Source organism: Euleptes europaea, chromosome 19 (genome assembly GCF_029931775.1).
Source record: "Euleptes europaea isolate rEulEur1 chromosome 19, rEulEur1.hap1, whole genome shotgun sequence".
In the NCBI taxonomy this organism is placed as follows: domain Eukaryota; kingdom Metazoa; phylum Chordata; class Lepidosauria; order Squamata; family Sphaerodactylidae; genus Euleptes; species Euleptes europaea.
The window spans coordinates 32,185,690-32,203,850 of NC_079330.1; the positions used below are offsets into that span (position 1 = coordinate 32,185,690).

The window sequence follows — 18,161 nt, forward strand, 5'->3', positions numbered from 1 at the left end:
CTGTTGGCTGGAAGGAAAAGGAGGGGGACAGGTGAACCAAAAAGGAAAGGGAGGGGTTTTTGTTGTGGACCGAATCCTCTCTGTGGTATGAAATACCCAGCCTGATCTTTGCCTGCGGGTCAGTTCTTAAACCTGTTTTAAAAATACGTTTCTTCACAAGCCAGTGAGATGTAGCGGTCAGAGTGTCAGACTGTTTGGGAGACCCAAGTTCGAATCCCCACTGCCATAGAAGTTCGCTGGATGGCATTTCTCCAGTCACATGCTCTCAGCCTAATCTACCTCTTGGGGTTGTTAGGAGGATAAAAGGGAAGAAAGGAGAATGACGTAAGCCACTTTGGGTTTCTACTGGGGAGAAAAACAAGGCATAAATGACGCAAGTAAATTTATATCAGCCACTTATTTTCATTTTTTAATTTATTTAATGCAAAATGCTCAGCTGCCTTGAATTCCCCAAATGTGTTCCTTTTTCGCACGTATCTCAGTTATTGTTATATTATTTTATCTAAAAGCCTGTGTGCTATATAGATCACAATGGGTAGTCCTGTTAGTCTGTCTGTAGCAGTAGAAAAGAGCAAGAGTCCAGTAGCACCTTAAAGACCAACAACATTTCTGGCAGGGTTTGAGCTTTTGTGAGCTGTGGCTGCCAGAAATGTTGTTAGTCTTTAAGGTGCTACTGGACTCTATGTGCTATATAGGCTTCTTGAATGAATGAATGAATGAATGAATGAATGAATGAATTCCTCAAATAGGATTATATTCTAGGCTTACCAGGTCCCCCTTCTCCTTCGGGAGGAGGTTTTTGGAGTGGAGGTGGGGGGGGGTTGCTCGCGGCTGGAAGTGCTGCATCACTTCCGGTGATGCATTGCAAGGGGCCAGTTTGAGTGGTAACCGGCCCCTTGGGATGCATCAACTCCAGGTGTAAAACACATCACAAGGGGCCTGTAAAACACATCACCAGGACCTTTGCGATGCATTCACACCTGGAAGAGCTGCATCGCAAGGGGCCTTTTACCACTCAAACTGGGAGTTTGAGTGGTAACAGGTCCCTTGTGATTCAGCGCTTGCGGGTATAAACCGGAAGTGACGTGGCTTGCGGGGAAGGGGCCGTTCACGTGTTGCCCGCCAACCCTCAGCTAGTTGGCAGGCAGCCAGGTGGATTAGTGGGGGTTTGTCCACCACCACCTGGCCCTTGGCAACCCTATTACATTCTGATCTTTTCCCCACCCTATTTTTTTGCTCTAGAAATTGGCAGCTGAGTGCCAGAGCGCCGGGTTCCCGGGCACACTAATTCCATACAAATGTGACCTCTCCGTTGAAGAGGAGATCCTCTCCATGTTTTCTGCCATCAAGACCCTCCACCAGGGGGTTGATGTCTGCATCAACAACGCCGGACTGGCCCGGCCGGAGCCCTTGTTGTCCGGCAAGACGGAGGGCTGGAGGACGATGCTTGATGTGAATAGGAGAGAAGCATGGCTTTAGGTGAAACAGAGCCGGTCCAAAACAAGTTTGAGACAGAGGTGTGTGCTGTTTTACTTTGGACGATAAAGTGGAGGCTTACATGACGGCACTCTCTTCTGTATGGAAAAAGGTTCCCTTCATGTAGAAAACTAGCCTGTCTGGGAGAATATCAAGGCTGTGGCTCAGTGGTAGAGCATCTGCTTGGCATGCAGAAGGGCCCAGGTTCAATACCCGGCATCTCCACTTAAAGGGACCAGGCAAGTAGGTGATGGGAAAGACCTCTGCCTGAGACCCTGGAGAGCCGCTGCCGGTCAGAGTAGACAATACTGACTTTGATGGACCAAGGGTCTGACTCAGTATAAGGCAGCTTTCATGTGTTCATGTGGCACTGTAGAATCATAGAATCATAGAGTTGGAAGAGACCACCAGGGTCATCTAGTCCAACCCCCTGCACAATGCAGGAAATTCACAACTACCTCTGCCCCCCACACCCCTAGTGACCCCTACTCCATGCCCAGAAGATGGCCAGAAAAAAAATCCTTCAAGATCCCTGGCCAATCTGACCCGGAGGAAAATTGCTTCCTGACCCCAAAGTGGTGACTGGCATTTCCCTGGGCATGTAACAAAGGGCCATGAGAGCCAAGCACTGATGCAACCCTTCCTGTCCTCCCTCTCATGATCTGCCTAAGTTCACAGATTCAGTAATGCTGACAGATGGCCATCTAGCCTATGCTTAAAAACCTTCAAAGGAGGAGAGCCCACCACCTCCCGAGGAAGCCTGTTCCACTGAGGAACCACTGTCAAAAAGTTCTTCCTAATGTTTAGCCAAAAACTCTTTTAATTTAATTTCAACCCATTGATTCAGGTTTTCTATGTGAGGAGACGTTTTTTGAAAAAAGGTGCTTTGTGTAAGTTTTTTACCTGCAGTCTGAAGCACTACAACTCACATGCAGTTTACTAGCTTTTATCCAGAAAAACCTTTCCCGCATACAGAAAACTAGCATGTCAAGGAGATGGGTTGGCTAAAAGTCTCAAGCACAAGTTCCGTGTGTTTCCAAGAGCGGTCAGGTGGATGTTTCTGGGACGCCCATGAGCACAGCATGACAGCAACAGCGGCTGGTAAAGGCCAAGATGTGAAATTCATCATGGAGCCTTGGAAGTCACACAGTTGGCTAATGAGGTGGGGAGCTGGCACAGAAATGGGTCACAAAGCTTTATCCATGACCACCGAAGGCACAGCAGAGCCAAAGCTGCTTGGCATGCAGAAGAGCCCAGGTTCAATCCCTGGCATCGCCAGTTAAAGGGTCTAGGCAAGTAGGTGATGGGAAAGACCCCTGCCTGAGACCCTGGAGGGCCGCTGCAGGTCTGAGTAGACACTACTGACTTTGATGGACCAAGGGTCTGATTCAGTAGAAGGCAGCTTCATGTGTTCAACATGAATTATAAGTACTCACAGCTGTGTAAAACCACCACATTCTATGACTGGTCACTAACTAGTCCTTTTGGTCCCTCCGTCTGTGATAAAGCACAGCAACTTTGTCATAGAAAAATCTTAAAATGTGCCTGAGTGTGGGGTAGGCAGCTGGCACCCCAAGGGCTCAGGCTGCCCCCCAGGGATTCCCAGTTGGCCCTCAGCACTACAGTCCCTAAGAACCCATGCCTCCCATTTTGCACTTCTGCCATTTTCTCTCTGACGTGGACAAAGTCCTCTCTAACCCTTCTTTTCTGCAACTCAGGCGCTCACTTCATTCAAGACGCAGGCCAAGGATTACTTAACCCCCTTCTAGCGAGAAAATATTCTTAACTGTAAGGATGTGTCACTGGCAACCAAGATCAAGTTAATTCATGCCACCATATTCCCTATTACTATGTATGGGTGTGAAAGCTGACCAATGAAGTAAGCTGATAGGAAGAAAGTAGATTCCTTTGAAATGTGGTGTGTGGAGGAGAGTGTTACAGATACCGTGGACTGCCAAAATCAAATCAAGCCTGAACCGACCCTAGAAGCTAAAATGACTAAACTGAGGCTGTCATACTTTGGTCACATTATGAGAAGACAAGAATCACTGGAAAAGACAATCATGCTAGGAAAAGGGAAAGGCAGAAGGAAAAGAGGAAGACCCAACAAGGGATGGATTGACTCTATAAAGGAAGCCACGGCCCTCAGTTTGCAAGACCTGAGCAAGGCGTTTAAAGATAGGACTTTTTGGAGGACAATGATTCATAGGGTCGCCATGAGTCAGAAGTGACTTGACAGCACTTACACACGTTTTGTGGCTGAAGCGACATTCACTCTGTGTAGCATTTTTCAGCTTATTTAACCGAAGTTTTTTTTACCCACCCCAGTTCAATGGTGAAGAGCAGCGGGGGCTTTGGCTGAATTCTCGCCTTTGGTGAGCTGTGCTAAAGACAAATTAAGGGAGCCAGTGAGGAGAATGAGGGGAGAATTTGGCCAAAGCCTCTGTGGTTCTGGTTGTGTCCTGGAAAGGATGGGGTTAAGGAGCCCAAAGGCCCCGAGCAAAGTCCCTTTGGGAACTCCCAACCCTCCGCATTGAGCCAACTCTTTGCATGGCTCCTGAGTGTCTTATTCACCAACCATCCTCTTCGCCCACAGGGATTAAGCAATAGTTTTTATAATATTGAATCTCAGCCATTTTTTGGAGAACCCTCCCCAGATACAAGAAGTATTTTCTTTTTCTCTGTCCTGAATGTACGTATTATCCTTCAGCTTCATCAGGTCTCTCTGAGTCCTCAGTCCATTTTTTTAACATAATATGTAATTTTATAAATTCCTCTTTTTTTAACACCCCCGCCCCTGCAGTTGCCTTTGTTCGAAACCTGACAACCCTATAAATCCTGTCTGCTTTCTTTGGGACTTACTGTCATCTTCCTCTTAACCCCTAACCAGATCCAGTGGGCACTCATTAGAAAAGCTTCTACACCAGGTGCTTTGGTGTCCAGGTACACCTGTGTGGTGTAGAGGCTGCGAGGTATAGTGGTTAAGAGTGGTGGACTCTAATCTGGTGAACTGGGTTGGTTTCCCCATATGAAGCCAGCTGGGTGTCCTTAGGCTAGTCATGGTTCTCTCAGAAATCTTTCAGCCTCACCTATCTCACAAGGTGCCTGTTGAGGGGGGGGAGGAAAGGTGATTGTAAGCCACTTTGAGACTCCTTTTTGTAGAGAAAAGTGAGGTATAAAAACCAACTCTTCTTCTTTTTCTTAATTAAGCACGGTCTGGAAGAAAGGTGGCACCAGGGCTGGGGGGCAGAGGTAGGGATGAATAGATGTCCCTTAACACATTTCATTGTTTCATGTTTTGCTCATTGTTGCCTGCAAGCCTTCCGGTTTAAATTTGAGAATTTGTGGTGTAGTGGTTAAGAGCAGTGGTTTGGAAAGGCAGACTCTAATCTGGAGAACCGGGTTTGATCCCCCACTCCTCCACATGAGCGCCGGTGGCTAATCTGGTGAACAGGATTTGTTTCCCCACTCCTACACACGAAGTCAGCTGGGTGAGCTTGGGCAAGTCACAGCTCTGTTAGAGCTCTCTCAGCCCCACCTACCTCACAGGGTGTCTGTTGTGGGGAGGGGAAGGGAAGGTGATTGTCAGCCGGTTTGATTCTGCCTTAAGTGGCAGAGAAAGTCAGCATATAAAAACCAACTCTCCTCCTTCTCCTCCTCCTCCTCCTCAAATTGCTGCAGTTTTCAGAAAGCACCATCCTTTTTTCCTTGCAGATTGTCAATGCACCTGAGCACACTGGTTGAAGCACAGCACAGCAATAGTCCAATTTTGTGCAAAGATGTAATCACTGTGCACTGAATTAAATCACAGCATGGAAAGGAACTTGGATGCGGTTGTGTCAATTCTCCTTTGATGCACTTACGTCTTAATTAGTGCACCTATGTGGTGAAGCGTGTGGTTAACCTGTGGGAGAAAAAAGACTGTGAATTTAAAAAAGTAGCAGACGGGACGTGCGCGGCAGTCTGAACAAAACCTTGGCATCAAGAACAGGATTTCACGGGTGTATGGGTGCTGCTTTAGAACCGAGACTAAGTAATGTGGATTAGCAAAATTCAGGGAGAAATTTGGAGAATTTTGAAAACTGTTGTAACCAAACAGGACGGTCAGGGTCCCTCCTCTTGCTACTTCACCCTGGTTTCCATTTCTCCCCCTTCCAAGTTGGCTCTTAGAAAATCTTTCTGACCACTGAACTTGCCAAAAACTTGAAGCCCTTGATCTCAGTTAGACTCTGCAGAGTAAGGCTGCCCCCTGCTTGTAATAGTTTGTTAGAACAGGCTGCAAGAAGCAAAAATCCAGCCCTCGCTCAACGTGGATCTGTCTCTCGGAGTTCCTGCCACAGCCCTTCCGTCAATACCGTGACGGCGTATTTTGTGGCACTGTAAAAATGCACCACAGACCACGGGACCACACCACGGCCATTCATGCTGCTGAGTGCACCCAAGTAAATCATAAGATTGCACTGTAAGATTCCCAGTGGTTGATTGCACACTCCCCCGACCCCATGGTCAGCAAAATCAGAATTAATGATTCAGGTTTAGTATCCCTTATCGGGGCTGCTTGGGACCAGAAGTGGTCTGTATTTTGGATCTTTCCGTATTTTGAAATAGTTGCATACACCTAATGAAATACCTTGGGGATGAGACCCAAATTCATTTATGTTTTATATACACTTTATACACATAGCCTGAATGTAATTTTAAACAATATTTTAAATAGTTTTGTGTACATTGAACCATCAGAAAGCAAAGGTGTAACTATCTCACCAGAATACCTGTATCAGCTGTTAAACAAGGGCAACCAAAAGCAAACTAACAACGGCAGGCTTTCAGTCGCCACCTACAATGCAGTGTACACTGTATTTTATTTTTTTAGGTGAGAGGAAACATTGAAAGCAGGCAGCAGGGATCTGCCTGCATGCCAGCTCGAAGGGTCTGGTTTTCAGATCTGCCTGGATATGGGATGTCCAGATAAGGGATACTCCACCTGTACATTGTTCTGAACCAGGCTGTCTGAAGGAGGTCAGGAAGAAGCCGGCACCCTCTGTTGTGCCCGGATTGAGCCCAGTTGACAGCTCTGCCATCCCCAAATTCTAGTATCAATCTTCAGTTGGTGTTTGTATTCAATTTTGATTCCTGTGAGCTACTTCAGGAGCAAATTTTGGGTTGGGAAACAGGTTTAAAAAGATGCAAACAAGCAACTTCTTCAAGGACGCGTACTGGACTTGTCTTGAGTTGGAATTAACACATGCTCTTTGCAGTCATGAGGTCTAGCGGCCTTGATTTTTAAATGAAAGGCAAGATTCTTACAGCACTGAGTCCTGCCCCCAGATGTTTTCAGAGAAGATGCTGGCATCAGCTGTGCCTCAGATCAGAAATGGCGCACTTTCAACTACAAGTGAAGGCAAAACCAGTTTTATTCTGGAGAGACTCCATTTGCGCAACTGAGCATGGAATTCAATGGGATCCCTGCCGATCTATTCCAGTAGAACCGACTCTGGAAGCTCACTATTGGGGGTTGGACTATTTTAAAGAAAATGTGCATACAAGGGGTCATGGCCAGTAATAGAACCTCCATATCAGGGGTGGTCTTCCTCTAAATACCAGATTCTGTGCTTGAGCACTTAAATTGGGATTAAGGGTTTGTTTGTTTTTTAATTGTTTTATACCCTGCCATCCCTGGCCAAAGCCGGGCTCAGGGCTTACAACAAAATTCCATACAAGATAAATACAATAAAAACAACATCAATTAAAACCACAAAATCAGTAAGTTCCAGCCCCATAACAACGTCGGTAAATTAATCAGAATGTGGCGCTTATTTTTTAATGTAGAGCCACTGCAAAGCCTGGGAGCTGCCAGCATCCCCACTACACTAGATTGACAGTCAGTATTGTATGCAGGTAGGGGGAAAGGTAGGGAGGCCAGCATAGATGGAAAATCGTGGCTGTCCTCAACCATAGGCCTGGTGGAACAACTCCATTTTACAGGCCCTGTGGAAAGCTTGAAGACCCTGCAGGGCTTTGGTCTCCACTGAGAGGCAGTTCCACCAGGCTGGGGCCAGGACCGAGAAGGCCCTAGCCCTGGTCAAGGACAGCCTAACATTCTTTGGGCCGGGGACCACCAGGAGGTTTTTCTTTACAGAAAGTAACATCTTCTGGGGGGGTGTACTAGGAGAGACGGTCCTGCAGGTACAAAGGTCCCAGACTGTAAGTCTTTAAAGGTCAAAACTAGCACCTTGAACCTGATCTGGTATTCCAGCTGGAGCCAGTGCAGTTGGTGGTTACCTTCATGCTGCCGCTTGTGGGCTTCCTAGAGAGTTCTGTTGCAAACAGGATGGGGCCTCCAAGTTCAGAAGCAGTCTACCTCTAAATTCCAGATGCCTTGATAAAACAAGAAGGGGACTGTTACTTCTATGGCATGTTTGTAGGCTTCCTGGAGGCATCTTGCCGGCCACTGTTGGAAACAGGATACTGGGCTTAGAAGGACCTTGGGTCTGATCCATATGTTTATGTTATTAACTTAGCACTATATAGAGTGCTTTAAAGACAGAGCAGAACCTTCCCAAGAGTTTACAAGTTTAAATAAGTATAAGATGTTTACTAAAACCAAGGCATTAAGCAAATGACTTCCCTGGCCGCTGAATGTTTTCCCAAATGCCAAAGTGTTGTCATGCTTCTAGGATGTTCTAGCTTCCCCTTGTTGTGTTCTTTCAGGTCAACGTGATGGCTGTGAGCATCTGTACCCGTGAAGCGTACCAGTCCATGAAGGAGCGTAACATTGACGACAGCCATCTAATTAACATTAATAGGTGGGCAAGATGAATGGCCATTCTCTTTTGCTCCCAATGAGGAATGCTCCATGTGCAGAAGGGTCATTTGCACGCGAGGAACAACTTATGGCCCTAGTCAGCGACTAATTTTGAGCAAGGACCATATTTTGAATTCAGCAAGGGCCACATTGACTGCTCAATTATTCCTGCCAGCGTGGTGCAGTGGTTAAGAGCAGTGGTTAAGAGCGGTGGACTCTGAGATCAGACAAGAGCAGGCTAGCCTGGGCCATCCAGTTCAGGGTCTCTATGGTATTACCATAGAGTTTCTAGAGCGTCAGCTGGCATCAAGTCCAGTTTCCCCCCAAGATGTGACATTGACTCAGCCTGACGTCATTTCTACCCCTCGCTGTTTCTCTGGCTGGCGAGGGCCAGCATAGTGATTAGGAGGGGTGGACTTTAATCTGGAGAACTGGGTTTGATTCCCCGCTGCTCCACATGAAGCCAGCTGGGTGACTCCCCGCCCCACCTTCTTCACAAGGTACCTGTTGTGGGGAGAGGAAGGGGATTGTACGCCGGGGTGATTCTTCCTTAAGTGGTAGAGAAAGTTGGCACATAAGAAGCTCCTCCTACTACTACTTCTCCAGTGATGCCGCCTCACCCCATGACTGAACAGGAGTGGACTCTTTGGCAGGATTCTTCTATGATTCTCCGTTATTCGTTTCCGTCACCCACTCCCATTTTGGTTCTTGCATGGGAGTCAGAAGCTGAAGGGCAGGATTAGGGAATGACTTGGTTCAAAAGGTTCAAGAGCCCTTTGCCCGTGTCTGAGAACAAGCTGGACAGGGACCTCTGCCAAGGGCGCTGCTGATCACACAGGGAAGGACCGGCCATTTGCTGATGTATCAGAGAGGCAGTTAATGAGCCCTTTGCCGGTGTCTGAGAACAAAACCCTGCCCGGGTCTCTGCTTACTACACATGGGAGGAGAGCCCTTTGCTGCCTTTAGTTGGAAGGGAGCTGAAGGGTATCGTCAGGGCACTTCTTGGTGGAAGGTGGTGTTGAGGACCAGATGAGAAGTTTCTGGCGTTTTTCTGAGCCTCGGCACCCCCATGATGCAACCCCACCTAGGAGGAGGCGAAGACCCTTCTCTTGCAGGAGAACTGGAAGCGGGAGTCGCTTGTGGTGCGGTGGACTCTGATCCGGAGAACCGGGTTTGATCCTCCACTCCTCCACATGAAGCCAGCTGGGTGACCTTGGACTAGTCACAGCTCTCTTAGAGCTCTCTCAGCCCCCCGATCTCACAGGACATCTGTTGTGGGGAGGGGAAGGGAAGGAGATTGTAAGCAGGTTTGATTCTCCCTTAAGTGGTAGAGAAAGTCGGCATATAAAAACCAAGTCTTCTTCTTCTTGTGGGCTCCAGCCTAGCAAGAACCCCAAACAAGAAGGACCTGGCCAGGTTGCTGAGGCGGTGGGGACATGGCTGCCTCTTTGTCTTAGGAGAGGCAGGGGGAGGCCATGAGATATTGGATGGAAGGAGGAGGTAACCAAGTAGGATTAAGTCCACAGCTCTGTGTTGACTATTAATCCAAGTGTGGTGGAAATGGGTGGTAAAATAACCTCCTTGACAAACCTCCCTGAGAGATCAGTGGGGTGTCGTGGATAGAGTGGCAGACATAGGGCCCTGGATGACCTAGGTTTGAATCCCCACTTCTACCATGGAAGCTCGCTGGATGTCCTTGGAGCCATCACAAACTCTTAGCCTGGCCTACCTCACAGGGTGGTTGTTGTGAGAAAATGGAGGAGGGGAGAACAATATTCTGAGCTGCTTTGAATCCCACTGGGGATTGGGATATAAATAAATGCATGCAAACGCATTGTCCTCATCTCTGCAGCTGTGGTGTTGTGGTTAAGAGCAGTGGTTTGGAGCGGTGGACTCTGATTTGGAGAACTGGGTTTGATTCCCCACTCCTCCATGTGAGCGGTGGAGGCTGATCTGGTGAACTGGATTTGTTTCCCCACTCCTACACATGAAGCCAGCTGGGTGACCTTGGGCTAGTCACACTCTCTCAGCCCCACCTACCTCACGAGTGTCTGTTGTGGGGAGGGGAAGGGATGGTGACTGTAAGCCAGTTTGATTCTTCCTTAAGTGGTAGAGAAAGTCGGCATGTAAAAACCAACTCTTCTTCATCTACGCCTTGGGGCGGGCAGCAGAGATGGGCCTACAGGGGCCAAACCAAGTCCTGGCCACCAGCTTCTAACCCCTCGTGTATCATAGATCATGGGACCTTTATTGGATCCTGCACTGTGTCAGGAAGAGCCGGTCCACAAAAGCTCAAGTTGGTGTGGCGGGATTTCTCTCGTTGAGAGCTGTTGTTTTCAAGGGTAATTGGTGGTTTCATTGGGCATTGGATTTGCACTCTTGGGTTGTGTCTGTTCACCTCTCCCTTTCTCTATGTTCTGGTTTCTCTACAGCATGAATGGCCATAGTGTGGTCCCACAATCTGTGGTGCATTTTTACAGTGCCACAAAACACGCCGTCACTGCATTGACGGAAGGGCTGCGGCAGGAACTCCGAGAGGCAAAGACGCACATCCGAGCCACGGTGAGTTTAGCTCGGGGGGTTGTCAGCAGTTTGTGACGATAGATATGGGGAACAGAGGTTGGTGGGATTCTGCATGACACAAGCCCCGGATCCTGAAACAAGAACATTTGTTGATAGGATGCATCAGGGCTTCATAAACTAATAGTGGTGGGTACATTTCCCACCCACCCCCATTAAAGATGCAGGGATATTTCATTCTTCCTCCTAAAGTGGTATGGAAGGGTAAGAATGAGTCCTCCTCTTTTGTCTCTGCATGAGTCACTGTTCGTGATGTAACTCCCGATTGGAAGAAGCCCAGCACGTTGGTTTCCTCGGGATCAAGTTACTATCTCTCCTATCTCAAGAACTAGTATAGCCTCAAAACTAAGAGAATGAGCAGAAAATCCCAGTCTCTGGATCAAAATGTGTCTCTGTTATGACCCCCCCCCCCCAGCTAGCCTTGGTTGAGTCTCTTATCCTCATCCTTCCCACAAGATGGTGATCATCCCAGACTACCTTACAGGGCTGTTGTTGGGAGTGCAGCAAGATAATATAAGCAACATGCTTTGAATGCTCAAATGCTTTTGGGGGGAGATTCTTAGGTCTCCCCCCCCCCCCAATGACTAAAAACCTGTGTTGTCTTTGTGTTGAAAAAAGGAGTTACAAATCCTGTCAGGATGCTGCTTTTTGTTCTTTCTCTTCTTAGTGCATATCTCCGGGACTGGTGGAGACTGGATTTGCTTTTAAACTCCACGATAGCGATCCGGAGAGAGCTGCAGCGACATATGAGAGCATTCGGGTAGGTGACCAAGCAAATCCGGTGGGGAAAATGAGACTGATTTATATCCTTTTGGTTTAGAAACCATGAACTCACCTGTGGACGAAGCAATTTGTAGCGCTTCTGGGAAAGGGGTGATGGTGGCGAAGGGGGTGTCTTCTAAAACCTTCTCTTGGCATCCGTGTGGCACAGCATTAAAAGGGGCTATTCCAGAAGGCATGAATAGTCGCGCCGGTTGCTGCGGGAACTGGGTCAGCTGGAGGTTTGGGGAGAGGCCTGGAAAGAGACGAGCTTAGAACGAAGTTTGGAACAAAGACGAAGTTGGCCCCCCCATCACCCGTTCCCTATTTTGATTGCAGCAATGCATGAGGGGTGCTGTCTTTCTAGCGTGGGAAAGGATTTCTCTCTTCTCCAAACAATTAAACTGCTCCTTGCACCAGTTAGTCAGACCTGTGGCAACTTGCTTCAGTGGCAACCACTGCAATCATAGAGTTGGAAGGGACCACCAGGGTCATCTAGTCCAACCCCCTGCACAATACAGGGAATTCACAACTACCCCCCACACCCCCAGTGACCCCTACTCCATGCCCAGAAGATGACCAAGAGGCCCTCCCCTTTCATCATCTCCCTCTCATCATCATTCCAGTTGCCTTTGGAGCCGTTATGGCTTAAAAGTAGTGAGAATCTAATCAGCCACTAAGAATATGTGGTCATGAATCCCGCTCTACTGGGGTACCTCAAATGTCCAAAGTGAGTTGTGACAGGGGCAAGCCTATCTGTTGGCAGGGCTGCGTGTGAGTTGGCATGGTGTACTGGTTGAAGGATTGGGCCGGGACTTCAGAGGCCTGGATCAAATCCTCACTCGGCCCTGAAGCACACTGGGTGGCCTTGGGCCCAGTCATTCCATCTCAGCCCGACCTTCCTCACAAGGGTGTTGTAGGATATCAATGGCAGGTGGTGTGTACGCCACCCCGAGTTCCTTTTGAGAAAGGGTGGGATCAAAATAGATAGAGGAGGGCCTGAAAGCAGGGAAGGGGAGAAGGAATTCGGTTAGGGGGCGGGGAGCCAAGCCAGTACCCGAGGTGCAAATAGGCCACGGGACCAACCTGGGGTCTGGTGTGGAAGATCCCAAATAAGCAGGCAAGGAAGCAGTCATAGCCCTTGGTTGCCTGGACTGAGGGAGGATGGCCAGCCTCAGAGCTCAATAGCAGGCAGTAGCCGGTGGTCGTGTGTCACTTGCCTCCCGGGATCAGGAGGATGTCTGTGCTGTGCTGTCTGTATCCAGGCTTGAACCATTCCTCCGGTCATCTGGTGAGGACATGGGGACATGTGCCCCGGTCCAGGTTGGAGCCCCTGGCTCCCAAGTCCAGCCAGATTTCCCTGGAAAACGCAGAGCTGGGCATGATGGGAGTATCCCTCACACCCACCCTGAGCTGGAGAAGAGGGAACACCATGAGCGCCTGTGTTGTAGAAGAAGAGGAAGAAGAGTTGGTTTTTATATGCCGACTTTCTCTACCTTTTAAGGAGAATCAAACCGGTTTACAATCTCCTTCCCTTCCTCTCTCCACAACAGATACGTAGGGCGAAAACGCACGGTCGCTGGAGCCTCCTTTCTTCCCTGTTCCAGCCAGGATCCAGCCAGGATCGAACGCACGGACGTGCGTTCGATCCTGGCTGGATCCTGGCTGGAACAGGGAAGAAAGGAGGCTCCAGCGACCGTGCGTTTTCGCCCCTTGTGAGGTAGGTGAGGCTGAGAGAGTTCGGAGAGAACTGTGACTAGCCCAAGGTCACCCAGCTGGCTTCATGGGGAGGAATGGGGAATCACACCCGGTTCTCCAGATTAGAGTCTGCTTCTCTTAACCACTACACCGCAGACTAGGATTTAGGAGACCTGGGTTCAAATCCCCCCTCTGCCGCGGAAGGGCTTTGGGTGACTTTCAGGCAATCACTCTCTCACAACCTACCTCACAGGGTTGGTGTGAGGATACCGTGGGGGGAAACTGGGTACACGGCCTTGAACTCTTCGGAAGAAAAGTGGGATGAAACTCTGATAGAAAACAGTTGGGGGTGGGGGCTGTCTTTAAAAGCGAAGGTTAACTGTGGAGACAGAGAAGGGACATAACGGTGTCTGAAGATGGGTTTGGGTCAGGCTGAGGGCCCCATGGAAGTCTTACCCCTGGGCCCACCTACACGACTCAAGTGCCAATTCTCGTTTCCCTCTCTACAGTGTCTAAAAGCCGAGGATATGGCCAATGCCGTCATATACGTCCTCAGTGCCCCACCTCATGTACAGGTAGGCATTTGTTAAAGCATGCCTCTGGTTTCTGTATTTCAAGGGGTGAGAGGGGGAGGCTCATTTCCCCTCCACTGGGCCTTGCCTGCTCAGCGGTGCCTCTAAGCCTCTGCCTGAGATGCAACCTCAGATGTAGGGATTATCTTTTTATTCGAGTTGATGGGCTCTTCTAGCCTGCTCCGATGCAAGCCCCTCTCCGAAACATGTATCAAGGGTCAGAGAAAGGGTGACCACTTGCTAGATTTTGCTGGAGGCTGTAATGTTTTGGGCGTTTGTGCACAAAAGGGAGACTTATCATAGAATCATAGAGTTGGAAGGGACCGCCAGGGTCATCTAGTCCAACCCCCTGCACAATGCAGGAAATGCAAAACTACCTCCCCCCACACACACACCCAGTGACCCCTACTCCATGCGCAGAAGATGGCCAAGATGCCCTCCCTCTTATGATCTGCCTAAGGTCACAGAATCAGCATTGCTGACAGATGGCCACCTAGCCTCTTCTTAAAAACCTCCAGGGAAGGAGAGCTCACCACCTCCCGAGGAAGCCTCTTCCACTGAGGAACCCCTCTAACGGTTAGAAAATTCTTCCTAATGACTGAAAAATTTGTCACGCACAGCTTGTCTGGACTTCAGGAGTTTACCTGGTAGCAACTTCACACCACGCAGTTCTGCTATGTACAGTTTATTTACAATATCTACACAGAGTCCTTTGGCTGTTAACATTCACAGCTCTGAGCATCAGCATGCTCCGCCAGCACGTGTATTTCAGGCAAGAGTTAACTCACATTCACTACACAGACTTATATACACATTTATGACCAATCACAGTTCACTTGAGATGAGTCATTCTGGAAATCCCCATTCCTGGCTGTACAAACTGGATCAGACCAGCATCATCACATGACTTAGCTGTCACTCTGATCAGTATGATCTATTTAGCAAACTGCAGTCTAGGCATAACGTTGACATATGTTGACAAAATTAAGTACCCTAAGGTCAAGAAACAGCATACAAAAGGGCCAAAATGAATACGAAGTATTCATCTTATGAAAATGTATCTAATGTATTTATTACAGTAAAATCAACAACTTGTCTAAGGCCCTAATATAGCCTCTATATTTCTATTGCACATATGAGCATGTAACACAAGTAGACACAAAATAACAAGCAAACATTTTGACCAAAAGGGCGACCATACTCGTTTTGGCCGTGTGGCCTTCTTCAGTGGTCTACATACATTAAAATACAGAATGCAATTACATAAAAATATATGTCAGTATACCAATCTTTATGACTGAGTTTAAAATGGTGTTTATCAAATATAAAATAAAACTATGCAGGTTTTGATTTTGCAATTTTAGGCTTCGATCAGTCAGAAAATTTAATTTCTTTTATGAAACCCTCTTGAATGGGGAAATGTTGAATTCCTTGCCTGTAATTTTGCAATAATCAAAGTAACCCGGTCATAAAGATGTCCTCAAATCTGAATAAGTTCAACAGACTTATCTGACAGCCATGAGCCTCAGGGGAATGTTTTGCCATTCTTGCAAAATAGGAGCCAAGGAGCACCACACAGCGTCTTCAAAAGTGGGGGGGAATGACAGAGAGTTGAACGAGCAGGTAGAAGAAGAAGAGTTGGTTTTGGTATGCTGACTTTCTCTACAATTTAAGGGAGAATCAAGCCGGCTTACCATCACCTTCCCTTCCCCTCCCCACAACAGACACCCTGTGAGGTAGGTGAGGCTGAGAGAGCGTGACTAACCCAAGGTCACCCAGCTGGCTTTGTGTGTAGGAGTGGGGAAACAAATCCAGTTCACCAGATTAGCCTCCGCCACTCATGCGAAGGAGTGGGGAATCAACCCCGGTTCTCCAGATCAGAGTCCACCGGCAGCCAAGCAAAAGCATCCAGGTGATGTGCATTTGCAGGTATCATATGGGGCAGCACAGATCTGCAATATTTGGGGGAGCTCCAGGTGGAAGTTTGTGCGTGCCAGCAGCTTCCAGATACATATTACAAATGTTTGTAAGAAAGTATGCAAGTCTAGAAAGTGGCCAAGTCTAGCTACCACCAAAATATCACCTTGGGTGATATTTGCATGGGGTTTAAATGTAGGAACATAGGAGATCTCTTCTGGATCAGACAGAAATTCCACATTGTCTAGCATTCTGTTTCTAAAAGTTGCCAGCCAGATGCCTTATGGGTAGCAAACAAGAAGGGTAGCAAGGGAACACCCCTCACTCCTCATTTGTGACCCAACTATTGGTATTCGGTGACAGTACACTGTCACTGAACGTGGAGGTCTTATTTAACTACAAAGAGAAATAAAAGAGCTGCACCAGTAACAGGAGATAAAAATAAGGAGGAGGCCAATGGTGCAAAATAGGTACAAAAATTTATTACTCTGAGAGATACAACCTTAACTAGATATTGATATATAGAAAGGTTCTTTAATTAGCAACGTGCTACAGAATTTATGCTCATTTGAAGGACTACTGTAATAACTACAGATTCCCCTGAGGAAGCCTCTTGGGTGAAACACCTAGGGAAATTCTGTTCTGAGTAATAAAACTTTTTTAAAACTGGTTTTGCATCATTGGCCATCCTTATTTTCATCTCCGGTCTTATTTAGCTACCATGACCTACTAACTATCCTGACATGCATTTTCCCCTTAAAGTCATCTAAGCCATTGGCTGTTACCACCCCTTGTGGCCATGGGTTCCATAGTTTAAATTATATGCTGTGTGAAGAGAAGTGGTCTTTCTTTCAGTCCTGAATCTCCTGCTCAGAGAGCCAGCGTGGTGTAGTGGTTAAGAGTGGCGGACTCTAACCTGGTGAGCCGGGTTTGTTTCCCCACTCTTACACATGAAGCTTGCTGGGTGACCTTGGGTTAGTCACAGTTCTCTCTGAACTCTCTCAGCCTCACCTACCTCATAGGATGTCTGTTGTGGGGAGAGGAGGGAAGGAGATTGTAAGCCGGTTTGATTCTCCTTAAAAGGTAGAGAAAATCGGCATATAAAACCCAATTCTTCTTCAATTAAGATGGAACATTTTTTGTTTAACTCTGCACCTTTGGCAATAAACTCTGACTGGCAGCAGCTCTGCAGGGTCTCAGGTTGAGGTCACCACCTATTGCCTGGTCCTTTTAACTGGAAATGCTGGGGATTGAACCGGGGACCTTCTGCATGCCAAGCAGACGCTCTGCCACTGAGGCCTGACCCTTCCCTCCATGAGCTCACTGAAATGAAAGTTGAGATAGATAAGTTTTCTGAAAAGGAGTCACAGTAAGGGGAAATGTCAGTCACATCCCGAAGGAAGCATAAATAGATGCAAATACCTCATTCATTTATTCCATTTTGCTGCATGGACTGTGTTGAAAACTCTCTATTCCAGATTGGCGATATTCAGATGAGACCTACTGAGCAGCTATCCTAGCAAAATAAGATTTGCTCTTGGCACAACACAGAGAGGGCAGCCTCCATCTACCTCGGCATTTCCCTCTGCTGACTGGTGACATTTTAAGTCCAGATATGAAGACCCCCCCCCATTTCTCCTTTTTGAGCTGTTGTCATGTCTGTGGAAAGTAACACAGAAAGGTTCGGCTGGTCGTGGATATTCCCCTCTGTTCTCAATGTGCTGCACTCCATAAATGGCTGGAATTAATTTGAAAGCACCTGAAGAAGCTCACCCGTGATGCTGTATTTTCTTTTTTGAGAGGGCAGGGGTCCTCACAGGTTCCAGGTGAGTCTAGGTGATGTTGGAGGAGAGGCTTGCTAGCTTCACAGCACAGATCCGTCAAAGGCGACTGTAACCTCTATCACCACCCCAGTGCGTGAACCACACCCTGATGGTCATAACTAATTAAATGCCACATGGAAGGTTCTTTCATTTTTGGCTGGCCAAAGCCATGGCAAACAGGCAAACAACTGGTTTTCTGCATCTCTTCTATTCAGCCATGGCTACAGAAAGGACCATGAAGAAAATTCCCCTTGGGAGCCAAGTGCTGAGGATTTGCCTAAAGATCTGCGCAGCGAAACTGTTGGTTGAATGTCGATCATCCGCCTGCCCCTGTAATCTATGCTGTAAACTCTTGTGTTGGTTTTGTTCCCCTGTTTGCTATCATGGCATCCCCCAAAGACTCTTGGGAGGTGTCATTGGAAGTAGGCTGAGAATCCTGGGTGAGCCACCCCAAAGTCTTTTCCCACCTGAGGCCAAACCAGGCAAGATGTTAGTTTGCAACCAGCAGAGTGGTGGTTGATTTGAAGATCT

At 47.8% G+C, this 18,161-nt stretch overlaps 1 protein-coding gene across 1 annotated transcript; it reads left to right on the forward strand.

Annotated features, from left to right (window-relative positions):
* Nucleotides 1–1,243: 1,243 nt before the first annotated feature.
* DHRS11 (dehydrogenase/reductase 11) lies at nucleotides 1,244–17,345 on the forward strand. The gene is made up of 6 exons (XM_056865155.1): nucleotides 1,244–1,452; nucleotides 8,188–8,282; nucleotides 10,714–10,843; nucleotides 11,529–11,621; nucleotides 13,828–13,893; nucleotides 17,286–17,345. Exons 1-6 carry the CDS (start codon nucleotides 1,333–1,335, stop codon nucleotides 17,325–17,327), a joined length of 546 nt encoding a protein of 181 aa, XP_056721133.1. The 5' UTR covers nucleotides 1,244–1,332; the 3' UTR covers nucleotides 17,328–17,345.
* The last annotated feature ends 816 nt before the right edge of the window (nucleotides 17,346–18,161 follow it).

Excerpts from the sequence above, each read along its gene's own strand:
- DHRS11 (XM_056865155.1), top strand. The coding sequence starts at position 1,333 with ATGTTTTCTGCCATCAAGACCCTCCACCAGGGGGTTGATGTCTGCATC. Across the intron at positions 10,844-11,528 it reads AGACGCACATCCGAGCCACG|TGCATATCTCCGGGACTGGT; the intron begins GTGAGTTTAGCT and ends TTCTCTTCTTAG. Across the intron at positions 11,622-13,827 it reads CGACATATGAGAGCATTCGG|TGTCTAAAAGCCGAGGATAT; the intron begins GTAGGTGACCAA and ends CCCTCTCTACAG.